Raw genomic sequence first — 13,013 nt, forward strand, 5'->3', positions numbered from 1 at the left:
TATCTCAAGACATTTATCCTGTCTGGAGCAATCTTGACTAAATTTGCCATGTGCTGATCAATTTAGATCTTATGATGTAAAAGGAAAGTGCTTTTCCTGCTCATATGAGTATGGTTTTCAATTTCTGCAAAAAGAAGGTTTCCTTTTGGTTAATTGGCTGTTCACACTTGTACTTGTGTCTTGTAAGTGATTTCTGAATTATTTTAATTAAATTGAAATGTGCAGCTGTAATTTGAATGCATAACACCTATCTGACAACACAACTGCTCATGGCCTCTTCTTATCTAAGGGGAAGAATTTTTTATTCTGGTTATTTTAAAGAATTTCAATGTAAGTGTTCAGGCATTTCATACATGATATAGTTAGTTATTCTTTTCCTCATATCCTCTATGCCTTTAAGCCCCTTAGGCAATAAAAGATGGAAGTATGCATAGTGTGATTCAGTTACTATTTTAATATATTATCATATGAAGGTAATATATTTAATAAATTAATTCTAAATTGGTTATTAAATTGAACTTCTTTTTCATATGTGGGATGATTCAGTACTTGCCACAGGAAAAATTCCTTTGTTTATAAAATTTAATCTGAAATGGAATTGCTTGCATATAATTGATCTGAAGAGTTACTTCGAATTAAAATATAATTTTGGACTGGGATTTTTTTGCTTTGCTTCTGTCCTTCCTTCCTCTAAGTGGAACTTGATGTTACAAGTGGTCTTTGGATTGCTACTCTCTGCTGTTTCCTGTTCAGTTGCATATATGGAGCCTTTGGTAATTTTGGTGATGATCAATACATAATAGCAAATATTTTTAAATTAGAGTTTCTAACATAATGACACTTCAGGAAGAGGCTTGCCTGGTATGTCACTGGCTATACAGGAGTCTTCAACTCATGTTTAGAAGTAGGTGCACAGTTTGAGATTGCCTGTTGTTTTGTTTCCTTTAAATGAGTGTGTCTGAGGCAGTTTGGGATTCTGTGATTGATTATGTCCTTGATAAAGTCCCAGGATGGACAGGAGTTGCTACCTGACCATTCTCAATTCCCTTAGAAGTAGGAGATAGAGTGGGGTGTTTTGTGCCACAATTTATCATGCATATTAATCATGCTATATAATAGTATAAAGTTAGGACTTGGGTAATTCACGTGAGTAATTGTTAAGTAATTAGTAATTAAAAGTATATTGCAACTAATATTTTTTAAAGAAAAAATAAATTTTTTCTTTAAATCCTGCTGGACGCAAAGTGACATCACCTCCTTGTCTTCCCTAGGAGCTGTTTTTCATTGCCAGTGTTTCTGGCCTGCCTTAGGCCTATGAGTAAATACTGGTGAACAGCCCCAGTTCCCCCCTGGCCTTAGGAACAACCATCCCCACTGGACCATTTCCTCTTCTGAAATGAAACATGTCCCCTCTAAGGGCAGTTCTCCAGACCTGCGGGTGAGGATCTTGTCCTGTGAGAGCAGATGAAATGTGGAATCTCTCTTTTGTTGAAATAGCTACTGGAGTTCTGACACCTACAAGATTTTTGTCAGGAGGCACTATTTCCTGAGCACAACAGAAGCGGAACAGGAGTGTGACATGGAATGTGCCACTTAGATGTTATGTTAGTCACATTGTTCTTAAAAGCACAATGATTTAGGGTGAGAGACAATATTTTATTTGTCATCAGGCTTAAACATTTCAGTGACACACTTTTTTCCCTCTTACCAATATATTCCTTGTCACTGATGATCAGTAACTGTAGACAAAACCACCGTTTCAGAGAAATCCTTGAGTCTCCTTTGCTTGGTGGCCATAGGAAATGGAGCTACTGGGCAATGGTGCTTAGAGATCTGTTTGACAGTGGTTACTTGTGTTCTTTTCTACCTCCCATTTTGTCTCGTTATGCTATCATACCACAGACAGACTGTAAATCTTTGAGATAACAGCTTTTTTATACAACATGTCTCTGCAGTCTTTTACATTCTGTGGTCCAGCCTGCAAAGTGGCATTATTCAGCTCTAGCATCCCCAGTACTCCCTTCTCCTTCATATCTCTGCAGTGCTTTCATTTTGTGATTTGAGCTTTGCACTTGTGCTGATTTGTCTGGCAAGGAGTTCTTAGGTCAATGTTACTTTTTCCTTGCTGTGGGACACAGGCAACATTCTACTGAACAGAGAGGTGGAAGCCCAAAGGTAACTTATCAGTGCTGAACTTTTCACAGCAGGCCAATGAACCAGTTAAATTATGTCATTTTAATAGCTCAAGGGTATAATGAATGGGCTTGTAAATTCTACTGCTGACATCTTTTTTTTTCCCACTTGCTTGTTTTTGTGAATTGATGGTCATCTTGGGTGTAACTACTTTAATCCTATATTTTACAAGTGTTAGAACTGTTTGTGACTGGAATCAGTCACTATAATAGAAAGTGGATACATCAGCTTTTTGAGATGCATTCAGCAGCAGGACTGATGAGCAGATTTTTATCTAAAGGATCACATTGAACAAAATATGACTAAACATAAATCCTGTCACTGAGTGCTCAGTCAGTTGTACTGTCTGCAGATCATTCCCTACAGTAGTGTAATGGCTGTAAAAAGAATAGATGTTTTGATGATTATTCTGATTTTTTTTTGTTTGTTGTTCTGGAGTTTTTGTTTGCATTTTTTAAATATGTTGTTCAATTGTTTTCAAAGATGATGCTTGAAATATTAGTTGTATTATATGATCATATTTCTCTTTGCAAAGATGGAGGCAAGGTAAAAGATGGTGTTCCCCATTGGAGCATTTGACTCTTGGTGCTTGACTGCCATTGAATGAAGAAATAACACTAATGATCATGTAAATAGTATGCTTGGCATATTATAAAAATGTGTATTGGAAGAAGAACTATCAGCTGTTTTCAGGAGAATGCAGTGTAAATTGAATTACTTTCTTCCCCCAGTTTGCAAGCAAATATTGAATGTTCAGGAACTTGACAGGATAGTCAGGTTTAGTGAGTGTGATGCTAAGTTTTATAGCTATAAGGACTGAACTTTCTTCTGTATATTTTGAACATGTACATTAAGGGTGTGCAAAAAGGAAATCTCAACTGCAAAGTAAAGGGACATTTGAACCAAATAATATAATTATATTAGTGTTTGTAATTTTATATAATGCTGATTGTGATTGTATCTCTTCATATTTCTGTGCTTTTTAGTTAATCTGAAAATAAAAATTACAAACATTTCACTAAAAGGTTTTAGAACTCAGAATTTATAAGCTGTTAAATTTTGAATACAGCTTTACCTTCCTTCATGGAAAAATTGTTTGAGTAGGTCAAGTTTTCAAGGCTTTTGGATTCAGTCCGAGTTCTTACATGTTAGCTACAAAAGTTTATATAACACAGACAAGGTGACTAAATACTAACTAGACTTTTGAAATAGTACTTTTCAAATTACATAGGAAATGTTTCTATAATCTTTATACAGTTAGAGATTGTTTTATATGTGTATTAGTCTTCCTTATTTTTCTTAGAAGCCTTCTAAATTGGTTTTAAAAAATTCACCTTTTGCCCAGTGAACTTCTGAACACCTATGAAAATAAAATGTGCTGCAGTTGGTAATCTCAAGACACGACAAATATTAAGAACTTGATGTGTTCTGTGCACATTCCAAGAGCAACAATAACATAAGAAAACATTCCCCAATTTGTTCCACTAAAGGAACACAACAAAGCCACCTTAGTTTACTGCTACCCAAAATTAACTGGAAAGGTAAAAAAGAAAGCGGAATTCAAATAAAATTCCATTAAGACTTGGTGTCAGTAGTTATACCTCATTATGGGCATAGACAAATTCACCCTACTGTTCCTACCTACATGTTATGTCTTCTTATTTGTTTTGGTTTCTTTCATTTTTTATTCAATATAAGGAAAAATTACTGAAATTTCTGGTTGTTCTAGTTCTCTGTGTATCTGTGTTGTCAGTCATGTTGTTGGCAGCATCCCAGCACCAAGCTGCAAAGGAAGTAACACTTGCTATTTACAATTTTTTAAATTCTTTTGTACAGTGATAATTTTACTTTACCATGTGACCGTATTCCTCAGATTTCCTATATTTTGAAATACTTTTTTTAAACTTCCCCGAAAACGCAAGTGGATTGCATTGCCCCTGTGAGAGGTGCAGGACTGCCTGGCGAGCATTTAGAGTGTGCTGGATGTGATCGTTCATGTGCACCACCATGGCATGTTGAGCATGTCCCAAGCTTAACTTCAGAATACTTTTTTTTTTTTTTTGCAGTTGTTGGTTTTGCTATTTTGAATTGAGATACTGAAACAAGACAGACTTGTTTTCCTTGTGTTCTTAGTAATTACCTGTGCTGCAGGTGCTAGAACAGAATGAGCGAGCCCTGTTTGAAGCAGTGCTGGCACTTTACCCTGTATTTATTCAAAGCTGTGCTTCCATTGACTTCAGCTTTTGTTGGCAATGCTCAGCAATCCTGTCCAGCCAAATCCAGGTTTATGGATAAATAAATAACACAGCAGTGACCCCTGAGAAGAAGATTGCATTGATAGGAAAGTTGTTTAAGCCATAAGAGTTTTAGCTGTTCCCTAGATCTCATTGTTCTGATCAAAATACTATGTGTAATGTCGCAGGCTCTGATGACTCCTGGGAGCCTCACTGAAGCTGTGGTGTTCTGGAAACAGTTAATATTTCTGTGAGTCGAAGCCATCTTGTTGCTCAGCAGAGTTGGGTTGTGTTGTGCCACATACTGGTGCAGAAAGCTGAAAAATCTAGGGCAGCATGAAAATTAAGAGCACTGAAATAAATTGCTGTAACTGAGATAGTGCTCTGAATATAGGAAGCTTAGTAGGAAGTCAGTGAACTGAAATATGTAGACCCAGGGAAATATGTCTTTGGGAGGATCCAGGTACCTGAGGATTTGTTGCTTGCACAATAAAAAATATGCAGATGAGGGGTGCCTCTCAACTCCATGTGTATTTTATGTTATAGGTGTAGATGACCATGCCAACAGGATTTAAAACATGCAACCTTGTGTTTCATGGTGAAGGATTCTGAGTAGAGATGATAGCTGGGCTTGGGCACCATGAGTTAGATTGCTGACATGCATTCTTAGGGTAAAACTTGTCCCTTTTTAACTGTAGTTTAATAATTAATGGCCAAGTGTCTCTTTTGCCGTAATCCTCTGCAGAGTCAGAAGAAAATGATACAGCATCAGGTTTTGGAGCAAGATGCATTTTCTCCATGTGTCTGCCATGGGATAGGTCAGTCATTTCCATTTTTAGTTCATTAGTTCCAATTACTTTGGGCTACCTGTTCAAGCTGAGAGGGTTAATGAGGAAATCAGGCTGTATTAAGATCCACTTCTCACCTTCTGCTATGGTTCTAGCTATAGATTTGATCTTGACTTTGTCATTTGTAATGTAGTCATGTATTTTTTTTCTCATTCTTTTTCTTCTCCTCTCAGCAGTAAAGACATGATTTGTGTATCTACTGGGAGGGACCTGGAGTAGTGCTGGGTATGCCCTGCCCTTGCATGCCCCTGCTGTGAGTCTGAAGGGAGCAGAACAAAGCCTACCGTGTTACAGGGTACAACAAATGGGAAAAAGTTATTTTTATTTCAATTGTTACAAATGTGCCAGTACTTCAGTATTGCTAAGTAATATTTGTTTCATAAATAACTTTCAAAATTACTTTTGCCTTCCTGGAATTTGCTGATGCACTTATTACAACTCAGCCATCTCCTGGAGTAAGTGGCACAGGCATCTGTCCTAGAGATAAACAGACCTCTTCAAAGTGCAGTTTTGATTCATTCCTAGAGCTCATTCATTATGTGTGTTGGATGGAGACTGGAGACTTCTAAATAATTATCATGGCTGTGTAATTAAAGACTAGCATAATACATATGCACGAAAGGGTAAGATTCAGATAAAATGCATATTGTTGTATTTTCTCATTTTATTTTGGTGTATTGACTCTGCAGTTATTTTTGGCAGTTACTCTTTGGTTTTGATTTTTTTTTTTAATTAAGATATTATAGACACTGTGTTATGTGACTTTTTTTAGCAGACTTACAAGTTAGATATTTAGAGGTGGGAAGTTGAGACCCAGCTCCAACTAAAGGTCCATTTCACTTTGTGATCCTTCAAAAATCTGATCCTGATACGCATTTGTGATTTTTCACTGTATTGATATCCACTTTGAGGAAGTCCATGGCATAGATGAATGTATAGATAGCAGCCATGAAGGGCTGGGATTTAAAGTTTTGGGATGCATCTCTTCTCTAAGAGCTCTTATTGCTAAACTGTTTTTCTTTCTTTCAAGTCTCGAGAATTCTGAGAACTGAAGTATGCTGCCATATACACCAGCAGCTAACAAAGAGGGAGCTGCTGTGTGCACACAGCAGAAATACAATCCAGCATGGGCAGGCTGGACTTAATCTTTTGCTGACTTAATGATTATTGTGTAGCCAAAGGCAGTGCCTGGTAGCTGGAGATTTCTCTTTTATCCATAATGCAGTTTATCTAAGTAGGTCTTAGGAGCTTTGTCTTCTGTAGGAAGATATTCCAGCAAATCTTCCAGACTGGCTGCATTTTAAAACTTCTTTTCCAACTTATTTATTGTGTTTTATCACTCTGTATTTTGTTATATATTTTGATTTTAATTCATGGTCCTAGTCCCAGAACTTTCTTGCCAAGTTCTGATGTGCTGCTAAGGACCTTTATGAATTGTTTATGTTGTTGGGATTGTTTGGCAGTAGACTGGTGGCCTATGGAAACAATGCAGAAGGCAAATCCAGGAGCTGGAACAGTATCAGCTTACAAAACCAGGAGAACCTGTTCATGCTGAGAAATGAGGAAACATAATTGTGTGTGTGTGCAGAAGCACCAGTCGTCTTGGAAGAAATTGCTGAATTTAGAAAACAGTTTTCAAATCTGCTGAGTACAAATGAGTTGCTACTGAAATGAAAGCTACTGAAAAAATAGTAATAACCCTTTTATTTAGGAGCTAGAATGTTAGCCCTTACTTGTGTTTTATCACCCACACTGCAAAGTCTGTAGTCAGCACACGTTATGCACTGCCACAACATACTCGTAAAAGCTGTTGCGTCTAAAATTTTTTACTAGATTTTTCTTGCTCAAGTGCTATAATGGGAAGCGTTATAATTGCCTGGTAAAGGGTTTTGATTAAATTGATCTTCCTGTGTCTAATGTAGGTCTGTTTTAATCCTGAAAATATATTGCAGGTTTGTGTGCCCCTTAAAAGGTTAGGAAGATGCAGCATTCCAACAAGCCTGCCCTGCCTAGCCTTGCTGCCATGCTATGATTTCTTTCTCCCTTTTTCCACTTGTGGCCATGTGCAAAGCTCCTTGGCAGGTTACAGAGCAAAGCAGGACCTCCCAGGGATTTGCTGCTATAGTAGCACAGTTAAAATATAACATACATATGTTAATAAAGGGCAATTAAATTCAATTTGTAGGCTGTGTCCTCTTTTGAACTCACGCCTTCTGACCTCTAAGACTGTAATCTCAGGAATGTTTGAAGCTGGAATAAACTACCATTGTGGCAAAAGCTGCAGTCCTGCCCTTTAGCTCTCCTGCCAGTGTTGGTTTTGCCAGCTCAGCTCTGCTATGGCTGTATAGTAAACCAGGTCAGGGCACACATCTGACTGGAAAATACTTCCTTACCTCTGTTTAGGATATAAGCTATATCTTTGAATTCATATTTTCTCTTCAAAAAGATGTTTTAGTTGGGTATTGAAGCATCTGACCTCTTCACTTGCGTGTGGTACCTATATCTAAAAGAATCAGATAGAAAAGGCAACAAAAATTATTGGTTTGAAGGAATGATATAGATCCTATTTAATCAATTTACTAATACATCACTAAAATGGGGTTTTTTCCATCAAAGTTAGTGCTTTTTATTTTTGATTTACTCTTGCTTTTTTTTTTTAAGTGATTATGAAATGAAACAAACTCTTCTCTACTAGTGCATATTACTAAGAAGTGGGTTGTTTTAACCAAATACAGTTTTCTTTTTGGAAAAAAAGCCTAACCTCAGCATTTTTGATGTTTTGTTTGGTTTGAGGTTTTTTTTTTTCCCCTAGGATCTACTTTGAATTTGCTGGACATACATACATTTTATTTTATGTTTCAGTGTATTGCTCCATTTGGATAGGGGAGCAAGTACTCTTTTAAAGACAGTTACAAATGATGGAATTCTAAGCAGCTGTAGAAGACAAGAATTGTCAACAGAAATAATTGAAAATGAGTGAGCTCATTTGAATTTCAGTACTTAGTATAGCTTCTAACAGAAATCAAGTATTAATCTTTGAACATCATGTTTGACTGCCAGAAGTGCTCCATAGATTAAATAAATGTGTATAGAAAATATAATGGTAGTCCACTTATAGAAAAGACAACATTGGCACTTTGGATAAGGGAAATTGGGTCTTCAGTTTAGAGTAGGCACTGTAGGAACATGAGATTTTTGACAGTAAGTTTATCTGTATTTCGGAATTTTCTGTGACAGCAAGCTTTTAATGATGTGTATTTATTTTAATTCCAGAACAGGAATATTAGAAGAAAACTTAATTTATACCAATATCCTCACCTTTAGTTTTATTTGAAGACAACCTAGGAACAAGATGATTCAAGAGAAATAATCATTTTTAAGACAGAATTTTATTACCTTTTCTATGGACACTGCTTTTTCTCTGAGGATTTTAAATACTAGTTTTGCAAGCAAGAATATCTTATAGTAACCAGCATGTGAAAAACATTGTTCCAGGAACTGTGGGAGCATATTACAATGAAGGTTTCCGTTAGCAGGGTAGAATGTTATACCACTCTTTATCAGTATAATATAGTATACAACACCCCCCTTTTTTTTAATGATAGTGATGAGAGTAGGCAAACAAATTTTTTTAGCAACAGGGTGACTACAAGGGCCCATTCTGTTATGCTGTCTTATGGTGTACAGTACTCTGGATACATGGGCAATGGTAGATTGTTTCCCCCATGGAATTGTTCTTGAACTTTGCAACTGGTTGTTCTAGTAGGCCTGCTAAAGACTGATTCTGGGTTTTGTTTTTCTTTTCTTTTTCCCTTTTACTTACCAAAAGCAGAAGCAACTACAGCGAATGTAAAATGGGAGGCTCAAACAATACAGACCAGCCCTTGCTCAGGTTTTTGAGTGCCCTACAGTGCAAGTGTTATCCTAGCTTGCCTCTGTTTTTTCTTGCACCTAGTGTACTTTCCTCAACCCTCCAGGTTAATGTTAGACATTTGAGGAATTAATTGCTACTTTCTGGCACAAAGGTGCCTGCTGGTGTCTTGAGCATTGCTTGCTTCTGCTCTGATATTAAGGCAGCACAGTGACAGAAAGCAGATGATGAAGATGTAAACCAAGTATCTCTGAAACAATTTCATTTCTCCAGTGGAAGCATTAATACTGCTTTATTTCTAAGTTCTTATTTAAACGACAATGTTTAGAATTAGCAGTTGCTTGTATGTATATTTTTAGAAATACTTAAATGCCTCTTTGCATAGCTCTACTGGTGAAAACATCAGTTGCAAAATGAAGGGTATAATTTTAAACAACTGTAGACATATTTATGATTATTTTTTTTCTTATACAAAGTTCTGTCAAGAAGAAATATAGAATTGGATGCTGGAATTTATATAACAAGAAATGAGCCTATGTTAGAAAATTAAATTTTTCAATAACACTTGTCTTTTCTTCCTTTTTTTCCTTTCTTCTAGGACCGGAATAGGCCCTATGACACTTTTAACTTGCACTCTTTGGAAAATTCCTTAATGGATATGATAAGGACTGATCATGAGCCTCTGAAAGGTAAACACTACCCTCCCAGTGGCCCACCAATGAGTTTCGCTGATATAATGTGGAGGAATCATTTTACAGGTTAGGAATATTCATATGTCCATGCTTGCTTGGTGTTTAAACAAAAATCAGCTTTTCAGTATTTCTATAAACTTTTTATTAATGAATGAGTTTCCAGTTTTGTGAAATTTCTGTTTTCCCATCTTAAGATAAACTTCTCTACTAGGAAGATAAGGTGAACTGTGTATCCATTTATTGTAAGTGTACAATCATAGTATTATCTGACTGGCGTATCTGAAACACAGGATTTTGTATCAACCAATTGTAGAGCCAGATCTCTTGCTGCAGTCACTTCAAAAAATGTTTCATGCAACTGGAGTCCAAATGTTGTGTTCAACATCTTTTTCAAAGGTTATACTAAAGTGTGGATTATCAGCTAGGATGCGCTGGTACTTAACCGACAGCTGTATCAAGGTTATTCTCTATAGTTATTTCAGGTTTCTTTGAAATTAATTTACCTTAATTTGGATTTCAAATTGTTAGGGGGAGCCAAAAGATATTAGCTATTGTTAAGTGCTGGGAAAGTTTTGATCATTTATGCTGTTAAACTCTGTTCTAACAGGTGTTGGCGTTAGGGATGAAACCATTTGTAATACTTGCCCAATAGTATAGTAAAAGGTGTGGCAGCATTTCACTGAATTCCTGATCAGCCCTCCTTTGTCTTTATCTTTCATTGCTTATGTTTAAAAACAGGTACACGTTCTTGCTGATATGCATTCTTGCTGACTTATAAGACTGAGGATAGTTGTAAGCCGTGTACCAAAGAAGTATTGAACAAGAAACAATTCCCAAGTACTAAGTCAGAAGACAAAGAAGAAATTTAGTTGTGTACAGCACTTCCTATACTAATGATTATATACATATTTTTTGATGTCATGACAGCCTCATTTACTCTCCTCTCCATTTGTAAAAATATTTTTTCTTGGTCAAAAGTATTGGACCTTTTTTGCCATCTCTTCTGGGTACAGGTTTTATTCACAACCCAAACAAACTGGCTTCTTTACCCCTCTTATCTTGAAATTTGCTATGCCATAGCTTTCATGTGTATTTAGCTGTTATTCATCTATCTAAAATGGCAAGGAATACAGTCTCATGTCTATTCTGATCATAAATCGCTGAAATAAGGGTTAAAGTCGAGCTTAAAAAAACCATGCTCATCAAAATTGACATTTCTACTGGATATATGTTTCATGTGGCTGGCATTAGAACATTAAATAAAATTCAAATTGCTAGTAAATACAGTTAAGTATTTATTGTATCTTGTTAGATACATTGTAATTTAGCTAAAACTCATTATTTTTGAGGTTTTTCAGTATTTATTTACATATACAAATAGAGACTAATTTTTTAATAATTAATTTCTACATTAATCTGAATGTGGAAAAAATGAAAAAGATGGGGTTAGAAATTGGATTGGATATTAATTATTGAAGTTGGATATTATGTAAAGTTTGTATTTTCCATTTGACAGTGGGACCATTAGCTTTACTTTTGCTCTAACAAGGGCTTCAGTCTCAGACTGGATGTGCTCTTTCTAGCTATTTCATTTTCTCTTTCAGTGTTTCTCACCCATTTTGGCCTTCCTCCCTTGCCAATGAGCTCACTTCCAGTCAGCAGCTGTTAGAGAAGTCTGCTTTCCTATTAGTTACCTCCCTGTGTCTCTGCCTGTGGGTTTTTCCCTCAGTACCATTGCTTTCCCTATGTTTCTTTTTTCTCTTCCATCTAAGCACAGGGCTGACTTTGCCAGCCCCCAGCCTTGCCCTGGCCTCGTGTGCACTTTCCCTGCTCCTGTTTTCACACTGCAGTGTGACTGGGAATATTTGTAGGAGCAGCTCTTTCAGGACATGTTCATTCTCCCTTGCAAGAGGTGTTGCTTTCCTCTGTGTTAAACAGATCTATGTTACTACTTTAGCTGAACCCTTTTCCTGAAAACCATTCTTCTACAAAAATTGATTCAGTCCTGACATTAGTTTTTTACTGTATTTTTGCAGTTTCTTTTTCTGTGAAAACTGGTCTTGAATGTTTTCCTGTACATCCCACTACTTTTTCTCTACAAGGGTGCAGAAAGTTTTCAGCTGCTGTCCTTCTCTGCACCTTCCTCACATTTCACTTTGTTGTCTTATAAACTCACTTCTTTTTCCTATTTATTCCACACTCTGCTGACTCTCCCCCTTAAGGTGGCAGGACATTTTAGTCTGTTAGCACATACAGAAAGTAAGTGATCAGTTCTGCTTGCTTTGGCTTGCTCTTAAGTCATTGCCAAATTTTCATTTATTTTCACCTTGAAGCTTTTTTAATGTATTGGTTATGTACTTCAGCTTAATTTTTTCAGTTCCTTGTAGACAAGCCCATGTGAATGCCTCTTCTGTGAAATTTCTGGAGTATTCTTACTTAACCAACTCTCTGAGCTAGTTCCTCTTCATTTTACCAACTCTGTCTTTCATAGTAAACTGTTAATTCCCTTTAAATCTTTACTTCCTCTTGCATCTGTTTGTCCTCTCTTAGGTTTGCACTATTTCTTCTGTAGATACAAAAATCCTAATTTAAAATAAAAGCAGTGAGATGGCTTTCAAATAACTTTTTAAGATCATTCTTTTGGTAAATGAGCCCTTTTTTCTTGAACAATCACAGCTAGCAGCGCTTACAGGTCAGTTTGCCATACATTTGCCATCCAAATTTTTAAGTGGAAAGTATGAAAAGGGTGAGTACCAAAATCCTCTGATTTTTAAAATACAGGAAGATTTGATTCTAGAAAAACTGTATATTTCTTGGGGCCTCCAATGCATGTTACAGAGCCTGAAACAGGTCCATGTTTCAGGATCATTTCACCCTGCTGCTGCCAGCAAAGTCTTATTTTTAGAACTACTGTCTCTGTGTGTATTAATGAGTAAAATATTGCAAGCAGTGTATCTGAAGTTTGAAACTTTGCTTGGAACATCATCCTTCTTGGCATGTGTGCCCTTCATGTCCCAGCAGATACTTGGAACAAAAAATAATTCTCTTGGTTATGGAATGAGAGCTCTTGATTAGAATGTGGGTGGGAGGATTAACCATAAAATATTCTGGTGGGAAGACCAAATTGAAATGCTTCTGGGATATTTTGTTCTTGTTTTGGGGTCTGAGTTCCTCA

General features: G+C 36.4%; 1 protein-coding gene and 1 long non-coding RNA gene across 15 annotated transcripts in view; one reads left to right on the forward strand and one right to left on the reverse strand.

The window, feature by feature from the left end:
* CPEB3 (cytoplasmic polyadenylation element binding protein 3) overlaps nucleotides 1-13,013 on the forward strand; it is an 82,799-nt gene that overhangs the window by 18,848 nt on the left and 50,938 nt on the right. For 6 of the 8 annotated variants that reach the window (XM_064430906.1, XM_064430908.1, XM_064430912.1 and 3 more), the window contains exon 3: nucleotides 9,745-9,904. In XM_064430906.1, coding sequence (XP_064286976.1) covers nucleotides 9,745-9,904 — 160 coding nt within the window. The remainder of the gene's footprint in view (nucleotides 1-9,744; nucleotides 9,905-13,013) is intronic. The other 2 variants (XM_064430909.1, XM_064430913.1) reach the window with 1 other exon arrangement.
* The window catches only part of LOC135306633 (uncharacterized), a 41,529-nt gene that overhangs the window by 14,105 nt on the left and 14,411 nt on the right, over nucleotides 1-13,013 (reverse strand). For 3 of the 7 annotated variants that reach the window (XR_010367437.1, XR_010367433.1, XR_010367434.1), the window contains exon 3: nucleotides 7,669-7,778. This is a non-coding gene — a long non-coding RNA (uncharacterized LOC135306633). The other 4 variants (XR_010367436.1, XR_010367435.1, XR_010367438.1 and 1 more) reach the window with 4 other exon arrangements.

This window comes from Passer domesticus, chromosome 8 (genome assembly GCF_036417665.1).
Source record: "Passer domesticus isolate bPasDom1 chromosome 8, bPasDom1.hap1, whole genome shotgun sequence".
Classification (NCBI taxonomy): Eukaryota; Metazoa; Chordata; class Aves; order Passeriformes; family Passeridae; genus Passer; species Passer domesticus.